The 20884-nt window shown below is 38.8% G+C and overlaps 1 protein-coding gene across 1 annotated transcript in view; it reads left to right on the top strand.

Moving 5' to 3' along the window:
* The first annotated feature begins 9930 nt into the window (after positions 1 to 9930).
* Positions 9931 to 20884, top strand: part of PTH2R (parathyroid hormone 2 receptor) — a 98060-nt gene continuing 87106 nt past the window's right edge. Inside the window, exon 1 of the mRNA XM_057746050.1 lies at positions 9931 to 10283. Coding sequence (XP_057602033.1) covers positions 10221 to 10283 — 63 coding nt within the window. The 5' untranslated portion in view covers positions 9931 to 10220. The remainder of the gene's footprint in view (positions 10284 to 20884) is intronic.

Below are 20884 nucleotides of genomic sequence, written 5' to 3'. Positions count from 1 at the left end.
CTGGGAAGTCTGGTCATTAACATGTGTGCAGGAAGGGATTTGCTCAGCAGGCCTGGGTGGCTCTTCGCCTGCACATTCTCCTAAAAGACCAGTCTTCGGGATTGGCCCTTGGCAGGCTTCTAGGAGATAAGCTCTGAGTCCGGGCTATATTCTGCAGGATGAAAGTATTTTTGTCTGCCTGAGACCTTGCTGACTTGACCAGACAGTTTATGCTAACAAGGGATCTACGTCTGAGCATCTGTTTTTGCTTAAGGTGGGGGAGGCTGGAGTAGGTGAGGTCAATAAAAACCCTGGACACCAACACTTGGGTGAGCTTTCCTGGTTGGCAGTTCTTTGCATGCATCATTGCTGGGAGGATTAAACAGGTCTGCGCAGCTCCACTGGGAGAAGACATCTGGAAGCTTGTGCTTGGTTTCTCAACTTTCCCATGATGTATGACATACCTTAGCCAGGAAGGAGGAACTCCCAGCCCCCTGCTGCTTCTCACCTTCCCATTCTTACCAACAAGGCAGTTTTCTTCCTGGTTTCTTATATAAATTAGAAAATTATATAATATATAATACATCCAACTTCTTGGCAAGCACATGCCACACAAAACACAAAAAACACCTTCTCTGTCTGTCATAGCACCTAAGGAGCTTTGCAAATCTTCCCACCACCTGGAAACTTTCAAGTAAGTTTCAGCCCCAGCGGGATCATTCCCTCACTCAGCAGGCTGTAGCTACTTTTATAATGCATTATTTTGTCTATGTTGGTATTTTTCTTTGTCATATAAATTCTTTAGGACACAAAAAATATGTTCTCTTTCTTTGTTTTTATCAACATTTACTTCTTACCGTGAGCTTCTGTGTCTGGAAAGTACTGAGTATAAATTACTAACAAACTGTTATGCTCCCTAAGTCTTAAAAATCTTAGCCAAATTATCTGTTTCAAGGCTTCTTGCACTTTTTTTTTCTAAGAAAGAGAGGAATAACTAGTTGAAAATTTCAATGTTCTTTCCTAATCCATCCCCAAGGTAAAGGATCATTCCTTTTCTTATCTGGGCTGCATTTCTCTTTTTAGTGTTATTTGCTACATTCTCTGGAGCATATGGCTCCCTGTGTTGAAAGACTCAGAATAAATCACCCATGGATATGTCATACTGCCTGCAATGTGACTAATCCTTTAGTTTAAGAAGAAACTCTTTTAAAAATGTGATTCTACTAGGAATCATCTTTGTGGGAGAAATGAGAAAATGAAGGAGAAGGCAATTAGTAGATCTGTGAAGTTCTATACGAAGGTGAAAGTGCATTATGTAAGGGTAGGGTAGGATAGTGGGAAAAGTGATAGATGTGAAAACCGAAGACCTAAGCTCAAGTTTCTACTTGCTGCTGTACATGCTTCTGCAAGTCGCTTAGCTTCTCCCTGAGTTGCAGTTTCCTTATCTAAATGGGTACCATCATTAAAATGGGTGCCTTCGTTTACCTATCGTATTGTTGTTTGAAGGACCAGGATATTTTGCTGATGCAAATATTTTGCAAGAAATGAATTTATGAAGGGAATTTGTGACATTGATAAAAATTTTATACAACACTATAAAATGTGAGTTATTGTTATTCTCAGCCAGCTGTAGCCATTTAATTTATGGTATTGGCTAGTCCAATCAGTTTTCCAGGTAAATTTCACTACTTACTGAATTAGTGAGATTTTCATCATTCAAATTATTCTTATTGGGAAGAAGTTGAAAGGTTTTTCAGATACCAATATTCTATGTAATTTCTAGAGAAGAATTATAGTTCTTGGAAGTTCTGGGCAGAAGAATGAGTCAACTCTGAGAAAGCCAGAAGATTTTGGAAAGACAAAAATAGAGATGTAAGGACAGAGGAGGTCACCTGTCTAGTCAACATTTGGTCAGAATTGAATCCTGGTCATGAGTGAACTAAAAATGAAACCAAATTAATCTCATATCCTACGTCATCAGCTAGATAAGATTTTTTTCAAGGTTTAATTTTTTTTAGCGTTTTAGGTATACAACAAACTTGAGAAAAAGGAACAGAGATTTCCCTTATACCCCCTGCCCCCACACATGCATGGCCTCAGTTTTGTGTTCCAGATTTTGGCCATTCTGGAGGTATGTAATGGTATCTCATTGTTCCTTAATGATGCTGTGGTGCATCTTCTCATATGCTTATTTGCCATTGTGAGGTGACTGTCAAGGTCTTCGGCCCATTTTTTAAGTGGGTTGTTTGTTCTTTATTGCTGAGTTTTGAGAGTATATTTTGGATAACAGTTATTCATAAAATGTGTCTTTTGAAATATTTTTTCCCTCTTCTAATTCTCTTGATATTGTCTTTTGCAGAGCAGAGTTTTTAAATTTTAATAAAGTCCAGCTTATCCATCATTTCTTTCATGGATGTTTGGTGTTGTATCTAAAAAGACATCTCCATACCCAAAATCATCTCAGTTATCTCCTATGTTATCTTCTAGGAATTCTATAGTTTTGCATTTAAGTCTGTGATCCATTTTAATATTTATTTATTTTATTTATTTATTTTTAATTTTTTTTGCTGCCTTGGGTCTTAGCTGCGACACGTGGGATCTTCGTTGAGGCATGCAGAATCTTTCATTGCGATGTGCAGGCTCTTCAGTGTGATGCATGGGCTTCTCTCTAGTTGTGGCATGTGGGTTTTCTCTTCTCTAGTTGTGGCATGTGGGTTCCAGAGTGCGTGGGCTCTGTAGTTTGCAGCATGTGGTCTCTCTAGTTGAGGCTTGTGAGCTTAGTAGTTGTGGCATGCGGGCTTAGCTACCCTGCAGATCTTAGCTCCCTGATCAGGGATCAAACCTGCATCCTCTGCATTGGAAGGTGGGTTCTTTACCACTGGACCACCAGGGAAGTCCCCCGTGATCCATTTTGAGTTAATTTTTGTAACGGGTATAAGGCCTGTGTCTAGATTCATATTTTTTTTTCTGCATGTGGATGTCTCATTGTTTCAGCATCATTTGTTGAAGACACTGTCTTTGCGCCATTGTCAAAGATCAGTTGACTGTATTTATGTGGGTCTGTTTCTGTGCTCTCTATTCTGTTCCATTGATCTATTTGTCTCTTCTTTCACCATTACTACACTGTCTTGATTGCTATAGTTTTTTAATAAATTTTAAAGTCAGATAGCATCAGTCCTCCAGCTTTTTTTCCTCCTTCAACATTGTATAGGCTATTCTGGGTCTTTTGCCTTCCATATAAACTTTAGTGGGTGAGCTCTTGAGGCCACAGGAGTAGTAGTTAGATGGTGAGGTAGTGTTCAGTTATTATTACTGCATCATCTGCCAACTCAAAATGTAATGACTTAAAGTAACTACAGCCATCCATTAGCTCAGAAATCTGTAACTTGGGCAGGGCTCATCTCTGCTCCCAAAGCATTAGCTGAGGAAGCTCAACTTGGGCTAGAGGATCCATTTCTGACATTGCTCACACATATGGCTGCCTTGGCCTTGGCCTTGGCTGTTGCCTGGAATATCAGTTAGGGTGAGAACTAAGATCCTCACTTGTCTCCATGTGAGTTTCTCTGTGGGCTTCTTGGATTTCTACAGAGCATGGTGGCTAAATTCCAAGAGTGAAATTGAGTCCCTAGAAGGGGAAGCTGCCAGTTTCTTAAAGCCAGAGTTTACTTCCACTGTATTTTATAGGTTAAGCAGTCACAGAGTCAAGGGGAGGATACAGAGACCATCCCCCACATCCCCCAAGAAGGGAAGAGTTTCAAAGAATTTGGGGGACAAGTTTTAAAACCTCTACAGATAGAGAATACAAAGAGGGAACACAGACACAGGGCAGAACTCTTGGAGGGCAAGGTTGAGTTGAGGTGTTAGTTAGCAATTGGGGAAGATATTCTTATTTAATGATTCAAGAAATGAATAAAAAAATTGGGTATTTAACAAGCCAGGGCAAATGTAGATTTAAGAGAGCAGAAGTGATATTTCTTTCTCTTTCTGACTTACTTTGCTTGGTATGACAATCTCTAGTTCCATGAATGTTGCTGCAAATGGCATTATTTCATTCTTTTTGTTGGCTGAGTAATATTCCATTGTATATATGTACCATATCTTCTTTATGCATTCATCTGTTGATGTACATTTAGGTTGTTTCCATGTCTTGGCTATTGTAAATAGTGCTGCCATGAACATAGGGGTGCATATATCTTCTCAAATTAGTGTTTTATTTGGATATATGCCCAGGAGTGGGATTGCTGGATCGTATGGCAACTCTATTTTTAGTTTTTTGAGGAAACTCCATACCGTTTTCCATAGTGGCTGTGCCAATTTACATTCCCACCAATAGTGTAAGAGGGTGCTCTTTTCTCCACACCATCTCCAGCATTTGTTATTTGTAGACTTTTTAATGATGGCTATTCTGATATTGCTTATATGTAGAATCTAAAATGTGACTCAAATCAACATATCTATGAAGCAAAAACAGACTCACATATACAGTGAACAGACTTGTTGCCAAGGTCGGGGGTAGGTAATGACTGGGAGTTTGGGATTAGCAGATGGAAACTATTATATATAGGATAAATAAACAACAAGTTCCTATATAGCACAGGGAACTATATTCAATATCCTGGGATAAACCATAATAGAAAAGAATATGAAAAAGAATACATAAGTGTTTAACTGAATCACTTTGCCGTATAGAAGAAATGAACACAACATTGTAAATCAACTATAGCTCAATAAAATTAAAAAAAAATTTTTTAAAAAGAGGTAGGAAGTGGGATGGTGCCAAACACATAATTGTTCAAATTCTTAATTTTCTTTGGGCTTTATCTTGACTAAGGTGGGCTCTGAATTAATTAATTGTTTCTTTAATCCTCAGTAGGAAAATTTTAAGATTTGCTGTTGCTTCCTTTTCATTATTTTCCCTTAAGCTACCAATTAATTACTGAGTACTTTATAATAGGCTTTGCATATTAGCAATTACAAGTGGAGTGTGATAGTGTACATGAAAGTATTCTGTAAATACCAAACTTACTATCATTTCTGTTATTCTGTACAGCTGGTAAAAGTTTCTTTGACATTGTCATTAGCTCGTTTAATTCTCACACATTGTTAGGTGAGTCGTTATTACCTTCTGAGATGAAACACACAGGAAACCACTTGCATTTGAGCCATTGAATGTCATTCTGGGGTCAAGACAGAAGCCCTTTCCTCTTGGAGCACATTTTCCCTTCTGGGGTAACTGACCAATAATTGTGTTTAAATGGCCAGGCTTTTTCCTACTGCTATCTGCCTACTTCCTGAGTCCAGCCAGAAAGCCTTCAAGACTGAGCTTCAGAGGCCTAATTTCTTACAGCTTTCCCATCGAACAGTCAGATACTTAGAAGAAACATTGCCAACTGTTTGGTAGGGGCCTTTGACATCTGGGTTTGATGAATGGGATTCCACCCTGGATAAAATGGACAGATGCTCTAGTCAAAGCCTGCTATAATTTCTAAACCTCTCCTAGCATAGCAGACTTACATGGAGCCAAAGTTGTGATTTTGGAGCTATCAGCAAAGTTCATCCTCCACCTGTCTTCAAAATATCTTCCTCAATTAAACAGATGGATTCTTTAGTAAATGGCGCTGTGTTAACAGGTTAGGTACTTGGGGAAAATTGTTAAATCACCTTTTTTTTTTATTGGATTATAGTTGTTTTACAATATTATGTTAGTTTATACTGTACAGCAAAGTGAATCAGCTATACGTATACATATACCCCCTCTTTTTTGGATTTCCTTCTCATTTAGGTCACCACAGAGCATTGAGTAGAGTTCCCTGTGCTATACAGTAGGTTCTCATTAGTTATCTATTTTATACATTGTATCAATAGTGTATATATGTCAATCGCAATCTCCCAATTTATCCTCCCCCTGCCGCCCCCTTGATATCTGTATGTTTTTTCTCTGTGTCTGTGTCTCTATTTCTGCTTGGTAAATAATACATTGTCATTTTTAAAAAGTCAATACTTCAAAATGTTAAATGTGAAATTACAAAATAGAAAAAAAAACCCAGAAAAATATCTGATGAAAAGATATTCTTTTTTTTTAAATTTTATTTATTTATTTATTATTTTTTTGGGGGTACACCAAGTTCAATCATCTGTTTTTATACACATATTCTCGTATTCCCTCCCTCCCTTGAGTCCCCCCCCACCCTCCCTCGAGTCCCCCCCACCCTCCCCGTCCCAGTCCTCTAAGGCATCTTCCATCCTCTAGTTGAACTTCCTTTGTTATACAACAACTTCCCACTGGCTTTCTATTTTACAGTTGGTAGTATATATATGTGCTACTCTCTCACTTCATCTCAGCTTCCCCTTCACCCCCCTGATGAAAAGATATTCTAATTTTTAGAATGCAATTTCTTTCTTGGCCTAAAAACTAAGAAAGAAACTATAAAAGATTGATAGATTTAGATCCATAACAGTTAAAAAAAAAACTTCTGCACTGATTAAGACATTTCAAATTAAGCTAGAAATAGGTTGAAAAGACATTTTGGTATTTATATGAGAAAAAGATTTAAATTCTAAATAGAGCTAGTGCTTTTCTGCATAAATAAGAATCACTCAAACTCACCACAGTCCTTTGCCCATTCACACACTATGGTCACAAGACTGAAATCACTGATAAGCATCATAGTAAATAAAACAATACACTAATCACGGTAGTTAACATTTATTGAGCATTTCCCTTAACCAGACGTATTCTTAGAGCTTATGTTTGTTAATGCACTTAACTTTTCCAACAAAGTTTTGAGGGAGGTACTCTTATTTTCTCCATTTTACGACTGAAGATCTTAAGACAAAGGAAGGCCATTATGTAATTTCCCCAGGGTTGTACAGCTAAGCAGTGGCAGAGACAGAATTCAAACCCAGGTTTTCTGGCTTCAAGCTGTGTGCCACATCATTTCTTCCCTCAATAGGCAAGAATAAATTTTAAAAAGAAGTGATACATTTGGCCAATAAATGTAAGCAATAGTCAACCTTGTTAATAAACTAAAAAATAAAATTAAAACAATAAGGACATGTCATCTTTGCTAAATGGACAAGATTCTAAAAAAGAATACCAGTGAAAGCAAGAGAGTAAGGAAATGTTTCACAAAGTCTATAAACAAGTTCAATTTATAAATATCTACAATAATGCTTAAATTTGAGCATATCTTTTAAACAATTTTTTTATTTAAAAAATTAAGACAATACTCAATGATTTACGTAAAAATACATGTTCAAGGATAGCCAACCCAGTGGGTTTTTGTTTCTAGAATATTTAATAATTTTTGTTTCCAGAATGTTTATCATGTAATACTACAAAGAAAGAATAGAAAATTAAATAATAAAACCCACCCAACTGAACATTCTTATTGAGTCTGTTTGTTTTTCATCCTTTAAAAAATGTTATGTACAGCACAAGGCCAATCTTATTTCAAAATAATTATGAGCAGACAAAAGATTAGATAAAGGAATTTTGGTTGGATTTTATTCTCTTTCTGATTTTATGCATTTGCAAAGTTTTCTCTTAGAGTATGTATTATAAAAAAATGTGACTAAGGATTTTTAAGTATGTCTTTTCCCTTGAGTTTCCAGAAAAAGTGAGTGGAGAACATACATTTATTTGTATTTCCTGTTTAATGCACTAGTGAAATGAAAGAAAATGCATATATACATTTATAAAGAATCAAATTGCATCATACTGGAAAACATAAAAAAAAAGAGATTGGTACACTAAAATTTCTGAGAAATTCCTGGAATGTTAAAAGTAGATACAATTGAAAACACACACAAACAGACACACAGATACAGACATACAAACACAGACCCTTGCAGACACACACAGAAACAGCACAACCACATACCCAAGTCTGGGATTAAAAGCTTGAAAGAACTTAAAGAAGTAATCAAGGCGATTACATTACATTGATGATTAATTAATTAACTCAAATTAATTGATTTTAGTGTTTTAGTTGCCCTTCCTCCAAATACAGAGCAGCTAAGAGCAGTGATCTTTGCTCCCAGAATGAAGCCCTCCAAATTTGTCTCTAGGGACAGTAGGTGGTCTGCTCAAAAGAACCTCAACCAAAGTACTGGAGCCTGAGGAAGGAGCGGAGCAGGGCCTCTCATCCTGCAGTCGTCCCCAATGAAAACCAAATAAGAAGCATGACATTAAAACAAGGAAAGATGGCTGTACTTAGGGATGGGAAAACAATGAACAACAACAACAATCGTCTTCCTTAAAATAAGGCTGTGCAATCTGCAGTTCTGGGGACGTCAGGATAACAGCCTGTTGTGCCCCTATCTCCCTCTTAAAAAGTAGGCTGACTGTTGACCCACCACCCCTGGTCCTACATTGCAGAGGATAATGCAGTTTTCAAGGAAGAAAAGGTTTGCACTAACAGACTTTCCAGCTGCTCATGAAGCCCACACCAATTGCATGTACCAATCAGTCTAGAGAGCGGTTTCCAAACTTTATCTCCTATGAGAATCACCCAGGAGCTTGTTAAAAACGGCGACTCCTAAACCCGGCCCTGGAGATTGGGATTCAGCAGGTCTGAGGTAAAGCCCCCAAAGAAGCCTTTTAACAAACACGCCAGCTAATCCTGATGCAGGTGGTCAGTGCATGAAACCGCGGACCTATAAAAGACAAAAACAAACTAACAAGTAAATAAACACCAACAAAACATAAAACAGAACTTTGCCAGAAATAATCTGATAATTTCTTTGGGACTGAGATTGACTTGAAATAGAGTTCCTTTATCATCAGGATCCTTTTTTTCATTTGTGAATGTGGATGATCAGAACTGTCACCCATCTTTCATTGATTTTAAGGATTGACAAGATGTTATTCACAAAGAGATTTTGGTGGGTAAGCCATTTCATCAACTTTGCACAAAGGTTTGTTTTTTTCCCAATTATCAATTTGTAAATAATCTTAACTAATTATTCCATGTTACTCATAATATAAGCAATTACAATATTTTATGGGGAGAGTAACAAATATCCCGATGTTATCACAGCAATTTGTGTAATTATTTTTTATTTTATCTCACATGCCAGAAACATGTAATGTGACACACCAGAAGTGTGACACACCCAAAATGTCTCCAGACATTGCCAGATGTCCCCTGGGACAAAACTGTCCCTGGCTCAGAAATACAGCTGTAATGCACAGTAAATTATTCTCAAGTTTTGGGAGGGGGCACAAACAAAGAAAGGAAAAGAAAAACTGGCTGGAAAAGTGTTTCTGGTTTTGTGAGTCCTAAGGAATATGAAGAAAAATTTGTCATAATACTATTGCACAAATATGAGAACAGATGACCAATAGTGTCACATGATACAATTTCTAGACCTTGGTCAAATGACTTAGTCTATTTCCTCATCCATAAATATGGATAACAGTAATGCTATCTCAGGGTTAATTGTAGAGATTAGTTATTTTACGTAAAGTACTTAGAAGAGGAACTGGAATGTAATAAAGCACTGAATAAATGCTATCTGTCAGTATTATTACTAGCACCATTATTTTCTTGCTTGAGTAGGGAAGTGTAACAGTTAATAATTCTAAATAAGTTAATCAAACTGAGGATTTTAGATAATAGTGACTACAGAGAGCTCTGTTTTGGAAAAGAGCACAACCCCTCCCCCCCCCCCCCCCCCCCACTTAATTCTGATAGAATAACCACACTGTCCAGCTCTCGGTGGCTTGGTGGTCAGCGCGCGTTTGGACAGGAGGGAACTTTCGGACACTCCCCGACGACCCAGGGCGGCCCTAGAGACAGGGCGTTGGAACCTGGGACAGAGAGGAGGGAGGCGGAGACGGTGCAAATTGGGGGTGGCGGCAGCAGTGCTCCGGCTCCGTCGCCCTCGGCTCCCCTGGGCTGCGGGACAGAGTGACTCGGAGGAGGAGCGCGAGCGCCTCCCCACCGCTCTTGCAGCCTCGCGGGGCGCTCACAGAGCCGCGGGGCGCGGGGGCCGCGCAGCTCTCCCCGGAAGTGCCAACCAAGGCGCGAGCCTCCGCGCGGCTGGCGGGAGCCTGACACGCTCGGGGAGCGGACAGTCTGGCCCCGGAGACCCGCCGAGGGGCCTCGAGCCCGACCCCCGCCGCTGCGCCGCGCTCCCAGCCACAAGTTTGCCTCGCGCCGGCCAACTTCCGAGTGTGGAGCTTCCCACGCGTTCCGGGAAGAAGGTCCCTGTTCCTCGCTCGGGCTGCTCCGGGTATGGCCCGGCCCCACTTCTGGGGGTGGCTGCTGCTTGGCGGCTGCCTCCTCGCCGGAGCCCAGGTAAGAGCCCGTGCCCCGCGGCACCTGCTTCCCCGCGCCTCCCGCCGAACCTCAGTGTTAGGGCGACCGAGACCAAGGCGCGCGCGGGCGCTGGCGCTCACACATCCACGCACTAACACACCCAGAGGCAGGCAGGCGCGCGCGCGCGCACACACACACACACACACACACACACACACCCGGCAAGGTTTTGACAGGCATGTAGTGGAGCTGCAAAGGTATGCTTTAGGTGAAAATGATGTCCTGGGGTGGGCACTGTTCCGACCAGCATCTTGTCATCTGCAAAGTAAGAGGATCTTTATGAACAACGGGGTTCTGGATCAGGAGGGTGAGGTTGAGAGGTGAAGAACTTTTCTTACTCTTAGATTCCTGATCCTCGTTTAATCAATCCAAATTATTTTTTGTCTGCTGGCAATTTATCGTCATTTTTGAGAACTTAAATTTCTAGGATTGTTGGTGACCACTGCCTGAAAGAATAATTGGCTCTTCCTGATACAGAATCACGTATCATGAAAGCGAGGAGACGATAGAAAAATATGTATAAGTTGTTAAAGCTGAGTTGTTCATGTTTAGAATAAGTAGTAGCTGTCATTTTCATACTGCTAGTATCGTTTCGAGATTTTCTGGGTGATCTTTCACAATGGGGCCTCTCTAATGTGCAAGTCACAATTCATCCTCACATTTTTTGAGTCAAATAAAATGTAGGATTTACACTCAGCTTTTTAGATGAGTTGGAAAGATGCGTGTAGTGTTGAGTGTAACGCAGTTTAAGAGCCCTGTGATTTTAAACTGAAATAAATGTTATTTCTCTCTTCTTTTCGGAAGGGGGCGCACTTTGACCGTCAAATAAAGCCCCAAATTAGGTTTTTAGTTTTTTGTTTTTTGTTTCTTTTTAAAAAATTCTTTCTCCATGAGAATATTAAGGCATTAATTTATGTACTGGTACTGTCTAAATTTAATACTATGTTCTTGGCTTTCAATTGGTCAGTTTAAATTTGTTATTCTAAATGTGTAGTTGTTTTTTTAACCACATAGCTACATACCGTTAATGCAAATAGGTACCCTGCTAAATACTGGGCTTTACCTAATATGACCAGGATATTTCATGTGAACTTAATCTGTTAAAAAAAAAATCAAACGATGTGTGTTATACATTGACTAATAAGATGGTCAATGAATACTCGAAAGTAGAATATGCTCAAAGCTGAGAAATTTCACCAAGGTACCAGAAAGAATATGAATGAATGGAAGAACTCTAAGAATTTGGTGACAGTTATAGAGAGCTGGTGATCTCTAATGTATTTCCTGCATTTCTCTCTCATAAGGTATTTGGATAGTATGCTTGAAAATACCACTTCCTTGTAGAAGGGGCAAATGACCTGTAACCATTTATTTTATTCAGTGTTCCAGATTACTTTTTCTAAGGAAATGGAAAGACATTGTTTAGTACAACAAAGAAAAAATTCACTGCCCGATTATGGGAAGAATATTTAGCTTTCAAAAAAACAATCAGGACATTGAACACTTTTTCTGTCATTTTAAACCAAGGTTTCTGAACATTTTGTGCCATATAATTCTTTGTTAGGGGGACTGACTTGTACATTGTAGGATATTTAGCAGCATTCCTATCTTCCCCTAGATACCAGTAGCAACCCCCAATCCCTGCCTGGTTGTGACAACTAAAAATGTCTCCAGGTATTGCCAAATGTCCCTTGGGAGGCAAAATCACCTCTGGTTGAGACCCATTGTTTAAAACTGATTTCCATTTATGTTTATAGATTAAGAATAATGTAAAAATGACAGTTTGTGATAATATGTTACATTTTTTGGCACTTTAAACAAAATCTGAAGGTTCCATTAAAGTGATTTACATTGACACATGGACACCTTCTTTGATCTTCAGTTTCTTCATTCCCAGCTAAGACATATATTAAAAAACTTAATATGTTGATAGAAAAACAAAGGGAACTCATCCAAGCAGAATTAGCTTGTGTAGAATAAATATTTAATATCCAGCAAACATAGGCTAGTACATTCAGTTGTTTTAAATATCTCCGCGGTTTTTGGTTGGTGAAGATGCTCCTTTGCCTCAGTGCACAGTTCAAAAGCCATGAATCCATACATCAGGCGTCACTGAAGAGCCCAGCGATGCATTTCCTAGAGTCAGATTTTCACATAGTAATGAGGACAACTGTATGAATATCTGTAGTATTTTCTTTACTGTTGGTGAGTTCTCCTGGAAATAGACTGAGATAGAATTAGGGGTTTATTGGAGAGTGAAGCCTGAGAAAGATAGCAGGCTGAGGAAGCAGGATTGGACAAGGAGAGCCTCCGACTGGGATGCAAACCTGACAAAGTCTTGGCCAACCCCGTGGAGAGCTCCGGGGTGAAGATTGCTCATCCCACATGGTGATAAGATGGCCAGGTCCTAGTTCCCCCGCTGTGCTCAGTCATCGGCTGGGGTTGTTTATATGATTGTTGACTTGGATCCAGAGCTGAGACAGATGCTTGAAAGCACTGTAGCTGGAGGCCAGCTGTGCTCCTTTCAGACAGATGGCTGGTTCTGTCTAGAAGGACGGTCTCAGTGCTGCACCTCCATGGCTGTTGCCTCCCTTACAGAATTATCAAGGAGCAACATTGGTTTTGCTGGGGTTGAGACGGGGCTGACCCCATGTGATGCAGTCACCTTCTCCAGGCCCCAGGGCTGCAGATCAGTGTCGCTTCAGACCGTGTGTGCGAGGACATGAGTGCAAATCCATCACCACAACTGGAGAGAATTCCCAGGAGCTTGTGACATACTGAGTGGAAGTACATCAGTTCCATAGGGTAACAGGTGTGAACAGATACCAGCGCAGGGCAGGTTTTGTTTTGTAGTTATTACTCATTTTTGCCTGAGTGGAATCCCAGCACATCAAGGACATTCTAGTACAGTGGAAGGAGTACTGACCTGGGAACCTGGAAAGCTGCATTCAGATCCCTCCTCTGATAACATGCAACCTCCTAGGGCATGAAACTGATCTCTCTGTTCTTCCTCTGTGCAGTTAGGAGGATGGGCTTTACTGACCTTCCAGTGTGACGATTCAGGGTCTCCTGGAAAGTCAGAAATCTCTTACTGGGTAGGAAGAAAATGATGATCAGTGATGATATTTATTTACTTACCACATACCAAATACTGTACTAAGCACTTTAATCTATTATTATCTCATTTAATTCTCACAGTAACTTTATGAGCTAGGCACTATAAATTGTTCACAGTTTATAAATGAGAAACTGGGGCTAAGAGATGTTAGGTAATATTCTCAGGTCATACAGCTAACAAATAGAGTAGCCTTGATTCACACAGGGGCTTCTGCTCTGCAACCCACCCCTCAGATTGGTGTCCTCATCGTGGAGATCAGCTGGACACTGCTTAGCTATGTTATGTATACACACATGATCTTTCTCAGCAATATCCACCCCTGGGTCTATTTCCCAAAGAATCTCTCACACAAGTCCATAATGGTTATTGCAGTAATTCTATGGTGTTAGAGAGTTGGGGACAATCTGGGTGTTCGGTGGGGTATCAGGCAGCAATAAAAAGCAATGGATTCAGTGTACACAAAACAGCATGTATGAGATCTTTAAAATAGGCTGAGATATAGCACAGAGTCAATGAGATGTACGATATAATACCATCTACACACATTCAAATACATGCATATAAAACAGCAAGACATATTGTATCAACATATTTAGATAATATATGGTGTCTATATTTCACATAAATGCTTGTGTATGGGAAGGTAGAGAAGGAGGAGTGGGGTATAGAGGTAAAAGGGGATAGATAATCAGTCATCAATCGATCAATCAAATAAACCTACACTCTATACTGGAAATTGTGGTGATAATAGGTGGAATTACCAACAAGCCATTATTGGTAGACTTAAGAATGAAGGCTTAACTGGGTCATTGGCAGTTCTTCCAAGACGGTAAGCCAGGGCTTTACCCCCAAGCAAAATCAGACTGGAGCTTGACTACTGATGATCTCTATATTGTGCTTATTTCCATAAGCGCTGTTTTTATCAAACATCTGATGGTTGGTTGGTTCTCCTTTCCTGTGGACAGCTGGGACTTTTTCCATTTGTCTTCTAGTTAAAGGGACATCCCTTGTATCCCCGAGGGGTGGACTTCTTGGTGACTGCACTAATTCTAGGTAGTCTCTTCAGCCCCAGGAACCCAGAAGCAGCAAGATGGGAGAAGCCAGATGTGGCATTTTCTTGGCAATGCACAGCGAGTAGGTCTCATTTCCTCAGAGCTTCCTCAATTCTTTGTAAATAAATGTAGAACATTTTAAACTAACCTTACATTCCATTTATTTCCCTGGCTTGAGCATTGATTGGTTTTGTCATCTGCTAGGATCCATCTGCTTTCTTCCCCCCCGTTTAATTTTTGTCTTTTCTGAGTTATTTTTAAAAATTTTTAACAGCAGTGTGACTTTAGGCCCCTCATTTCACTTCTTTGAGTCTCCATTTCCTCCATTCTAAAATGGGGGCAATAATGGCATTTATCTCGTAGAATGTGAGAGTATTAAAGTTAAAAACATATAAACAAACAAAAGCCTTAAGGTGTCTGATAAAGGTGTCAGCTCTTTTCTTCCATCAGCCAATTAGTTAAGAGCTTTTTAATGGAATGATTATGAGATGAGATAATTCCTAAACAAGATTGTGGGTCACTGAAGGCTTTTAAACGGGGGTATGTGTGTGTGTGTGTGAATTTTGCAAGGCGATTCCCTCTGCCTGCAACACTCTTCCTTCTATTCCTTATAGTTTCTTTTTCAGAACCCAGCTCCATTCTGATAGCAATTGGACGTTTTATTCATAGTGCTGATAGATGTTACAGTTTGACATTTACTAGTATGAGTATTTGATTAACATCTATCTCCTCCTTTGAAGAAGTCGTTCTGAAGACAGTGCAACTGATGAGAAGGCAGTTGCAGCAGTCCTTTAATCACTGGCGTGTGCTTGTAGAAGAGGAGATGCAAGCAGGCAGATGGATTCGAGGGACAGAAGGTACATTCAACTGAAGGAAGAATGGGTTGGGGCAGTTGTTACCTGTGAGTTAAATTTTTAGATTAGCTGAGTTGGTGGAGCCTGTGAGATGTTTAGTAGATGGTTGAATATTGGATTATGGAGTTGAAGAAAAGCTTGGGATTTAGCATCATCTCTTTTTAAATAGGGAGTACTTGAAACCACATGAATGAATGATATGCTCAGTGAGAGTATAGCGGAATTAAAAGGGCTGGCTAACTAGTTTGAAAAAGGATATGCAGATTGCTTTTCTATAAGATTACACCTGAATTGTAAATTCACAGGGGAAAGGGTCAAATAAGCAACTTGGAACCCCCTGTGACCATTAGCATGGTGCCTTTGGGTGGTAGGTTCTCCATAAATGTTTGAGGTAATTTGGATTTCTTTTACTCCAAGAAAATCCATCTTATTTAAAAAAATATTTATTTATTTTATTTATTTATGTTCTTTCTTTTTCTTTTTCTTTTTTTGGCTGTGTTGGGTCTCAGTTGCGGCATGTGGGATCTTTGTTGAGGCATGTGGGATCTTTTGTTGCGGTGCGTGGGCTTCTCTCTGGTTGTGGCGTGCGGGTTTTCTCTCTCTAGTTGTGGGCTCCAGAGCATGTGGGCTCTGTGGTTTGCGACACGCAGGCTCTCTTGTTGAGTTGTGCAAGCTCAGTAGCTGTGGTGCACGGGCTTAGTTGCCCCTCGGCATGTGGGACCTTAGTTCCCTGACTGAACCCATGTCCCCTGAATTGGAAAGCAGATTCTTTACCATTGGATCACCAGGGAAGTCCCGAAAATCCATTTCCTTTGATCCCACTTGGAACTCATCTCTAATTATTTACTCTAGTTTTAATTAAAAAAATGTCATTCTATTTTAAGGGTCAGAGGTGACTGCCCTGGGCACAAATGATGCAATGGAACCTACATCTGGTCCCTAAGATGGAGAGAAGAGAGCTCCTGGTAAAGCAACCCTGAGAGAGTTGGGTGTTTCCAGAGATCTCTTGTCTCAGTAACTGACAAACAAGCAGGATAAGTGTTGAGCTTGCCAATTAGTCCATTGGCTGGTAGAATTTTATAGACTGTCAAAGAAAGTAAATCATATTTTTCTGGAGGAAGAGGGAACTGTGTAAAATGGTCAAGTTTATGGACTTTGATGAGAACTGAATTTGGAATCTATGTTTCCTATTCTCATACTATTACTTATCTCAAAAACTCAGTTTCTTCATTTAAAAAATAAGATGAAAAAAAGGAAAAAAAATGTGATGGCCTAATTCCAATTATTTATTTATTTTTTTTGGCGTGTGTATTACATGAGAACCTCAGGAGAAGCATTTAATGTGGTACCTGTCACAGAGGTGGCTCACTGTGAGTGTTAGCATCAGTGTCGCCATCATCATCATCATAATTTCTGTTACATTTTAAGTTGGTCATTGCTGGTATAACAAGTCTCTATTATTTTTATTTATTGATTCATACCTATGAAGTTTATTGTGGAACAGTAACAATTTTTTCCAATATCTATATCTTTTATTTATTTCTTTTTTTAGAGAAAACTTTTATTTGTAATAACAATATTAATACAAACAGTTACCAAGCACTTAATCTGTGACTGTTTTACCATCATGTTATTTAACTCTGATTATAGCCCAGTAGTATAGATTTTATTTTGTTCCATTTTGTAGAGATCAGGAAAAGAACTGAAGGACAGAAACTGTCTGCTACATTGTCCAAGGTCATACAGCCAGTAGGTGGTAAAATGGAATCCTGGCTGCTTTAGTTAACTTGGTTTATTTCTTGCAGGGAGGATTTATAAATTGGTTTTTGAGAACTAGTATTTCAGGAATTTCTAGAAGGTGCATTTTTTTGTTTTGCATACTTTATAATTTTTATTGGGGTATAGTTTATTTACAATGTTGTGTTAGTTTCAGGTGTGCAGCAAGATGAATCTGTTATACATATGCATATATCCACTCTTTTTTAGATTCTTTTCCCATATGGCCATTACAGAGTATTGAGTAGAGTTCTCTGTGCTATACAGTAGGTCCTTATTAGTTATCTATTTTGTATATAGTAGTGTGTATGTGTTAATTCCAATCTTCCAATTTATCCCTTCCTGTCCCCCCCGCCCCCTGGTAACCATAAGTTTATTTTCTACATCTGTAACTCTATTTCTGTTTTGTAGATAAGCCTTTATCTGTTATTTCTTTTTATCTTTTTTCTTATCATATTACATTAGCTAGAAATCCATGTAATGTTGAATGGTAATAGTACTTATTGTGGGTATCTTATCTTGCTTATTACTTCAATGGAATGCTTCTAAAGATTTATCATTAAGTATTCTAGTTGCTCTAGGTTTTTAATAGAAGTAACATCATTACTATATTTGTTAAGTTGTTAAATGTAAGGCTAGTATAGAACTTTTGAATGACAACGTGTTTAATTTTTATTTTAAAATCACAAATCATATTATTTCTTTTTTTTAAAAATTTATTTATTTATTATTTTTTTGGGGGGTACACCAAGTTCAATCATCTGTTTTTATACACATATCCCCGTATTCCCTCCCTCCCTTGACTCCCCCCCCCCCACCCTCCCTGTCCCAGTCCTCTAAGGCATCTTCCATCCTCGAGTTGAACTCCCTTTGTTATACAACAACTTCCCACTGGCTATCTGTTTTACAGTTGGTAGTATATATATGTCTGTGCTACTCTCTCGCTTCGTCTCAGCTTCCCCTTCACCCCCTGCCCCCTCCCAAACCTCGAGTTCTCCAGTCCATTCTCTGCACCTGTGTCCTTGTTCTTGTCACTGAGTTCATCAGTACCATTTTTAGATTCCGTATATGTGAGTTAGCATACAATATTTGTCTTTCTCTTTCTGACTTACTTCACTCTGTATGACAGACTGTAGGTCTATCCACCTCATTACATATAGCTCCATCTCATCCCTTTTTATAGCTGAGTAATATTCCATTGTATATATATGCCACATCTTCTGTATCCATTCATTTGTTGCTGGGCATTTAGGTTGCTTCCATGTCCTGGCTATTGTAAATAGTGCTGCAATAAACATTATGGTACATGTTTCTTTTGGGATTATGGTTTTCTTCACAAATCATATTATTTCTTTAAAAATGTCTTATTAGTTGTATTGAGCTCCTGCCACAGATATTGGGCTACTTGAGGGCAGGAACTGATTCTTAATCATTTTTCTAGAGTGAATTGTACCAGTAGATGCTCATTAAATATTGGTAAATGTTTTCATAATCATAGGTAGAAGGGCTATTGTATATTGTTACTTAAGTTAGCAACTAAGTCAAATACTCTTGTTATTATGAGATATAGAGTGATAACAAATTAAAATGTTGTTTAGTACTATTTGGCCAAATATTTATATGAGAAGATTGGAACAGACATATGTATAATTAATATAATTAAGATAAACTACCTCTCTTTTATGAAATAATTTACACCAAATTGCAAACTGGCTGCAATTTCCTAGATGAGAATAGTTTATACTGCTTGTCACTTTCCTTACTTTTATAATCAGTTTAGCTCTGTTTTCTATGATTAAAAAGCTTCTCAGTTATTTTTTTAAATACATTTTTTTCTGACAGCAGAGATTGTATTTAACAATGCAATTTTGTGGGCATGCGATATACCTAAGCTTGAAAATTTTTCTGCATACACCGTAAGAGAATCTGCCTTTAGCAAGGCACTCATGCATGAGTACCAAGGCAGGACTTCTCTCAACATATATTCTGGCATCTCATTTCCTAGATGAATAAAGTCTGTAAGACACAGTATCCAGAAACTTCTGGCAGTTATCTACACAAAACTTCAGCACAATTTCATGTTGATTAATTGAGCTTAGAGATATCTAAAAACTGGAAGAAATCTTGAGTAGATATGTGGGGCTTTCCTGCATCCTCAAGAATGCTTTTTAAAATTATTCCAAAAGACAAAGCATACTTCTATCTCACCAGGCTGGTAATATATTAGTAATGACATTTTGTTTGTGTCTATTGCATTTCTTATGACTAATGGTAATAGTGTAGTCTGAGAGCCATATCGTACCTCCTGACCTGCCTCTGGGCAAGATCCATGGTTTGGATCTTTTATGTTTATTTTTTGCCATAGTATCTTGCACTTGGGAGGACTCAACAAATACTGTTGAAATAAATACGTTCAACACTCCTCACTGCTAAACCAGCAAAAGTAGTGTAGAATGAGTTGATGACTGACTGAAGGCTTTTCTGTGAATTTGAGGAGGTGCCCCCCCCTGCCCCATTAAAATTTGTTTTCTCTAGGACTTCTCATTTTCATTTTAATAAAACTGCATTGGATTACTAAGTATTGTATTTATTGCGCAGGCTCTGAAAGTGATTGAGATGCCTCTGTTCTCCAAGAAGCTTTCAGTCTGGAGCAGGAGACAAGATTTTGCCAGTAATGCAAAAAGGAGCTCTTCTCTTGACTTCTGTCTCCCCTCCCTGCAGGATCTGTTCCTTTTCCTTCTTTCTAATAGCATATCTGTCTTTGACTTCCATATTTTTGCAGTGTGAATGGTAGATACTCAACTAGACCTGGGAAAACCTCTGCCAAAGGCTTCTCATGTTCAGCTTTTTCTTTCTTTTTTTCTTTTTTCTTCACTAAGTTTATTGTGGTCGCATTTATTTATTTATTTATTTATTTATTTATTTATTTATTCTTTAGATCTTTATTGGAGTATAATTTCTTTACACTGTTGTGCCAGTTTCCACTGTACAACAAAGTGAATCAGCTGTATTTATACATATATCCCCATATCCCCTCCCTCTTGAGCCTCGCTCCCACCCTCCCTACCCACTCTTCTAGGTCATCACCAAGCATCAAGTTGATCTCTCTGTGCTATGTAGCAGCTTCCCTATGTTTAGAATGTAATAAAAGTACAGTCTTGGTGATAATAGCCATAGTAATAGTTAGCATTTATACAGTGTTCACTGTATAAAGGCACTTAATTAGGCATTCTCTGTGCATTCTTTTCTTTAATCCTCACAACAGCCTCATGAGGAAGGCAATGAGCATTTTTATTGCCTCTCCAACATCCACTCCATTTCTTACCAATTTTGTGGCAAACAAGGACAAGTGGTAAAGTGAAAAAAAATGCAAAACTGAAAATCCCTGCCCTCATGAATTTTACATTCTTCCATTCTCCTGAAGCCTGTTCTACCTGTGGATTCAGATATGTGCACCAAGAAATTCCCTTGTGTTTTCTAGTTGAACATATTGTTGGCACAGTTTTAAATTGAAATCACATATGGTTTGTGCTTTAATTATATAGATATGGGAAAACAAAGAATACCTTACCTATTGAATGTCTTCTCATTAAAGTTTCAGCTGTGCTAGATGAGTAAGTTCTAGAGGTTGGCTGTTCAACACAGGCCCCATGATTAGCAATACGGTACTGTGCACTTCAAATTTGTTAAGAGGGTAGATCTCATGTTAACTGTATTTATTGCAAAAAACCAAAAACTAACAAAAGGGTCCGAAGGACACTTTGGGAGATGTTGGCTACG

The sequence above is a fragment of the Hippopotamus amphibius genome, chromosome 8, assembly GCF_030028045.1.
Source record: "Hippopotamus amphibius kiboko isolate mHipAmp2 chromosome 8, mHipAmp2.hap2, whole genome shotgun sequence".
NCBI lineage: Eukaryota > Metazoa > Chordata > Mammalia > Artiodactyla > Hippopotamidae > Hippopotamus > Hippopotamus amphibius.
This window is presented reverse-complemented; position numbering and strand designations above follow the sequence as displayed.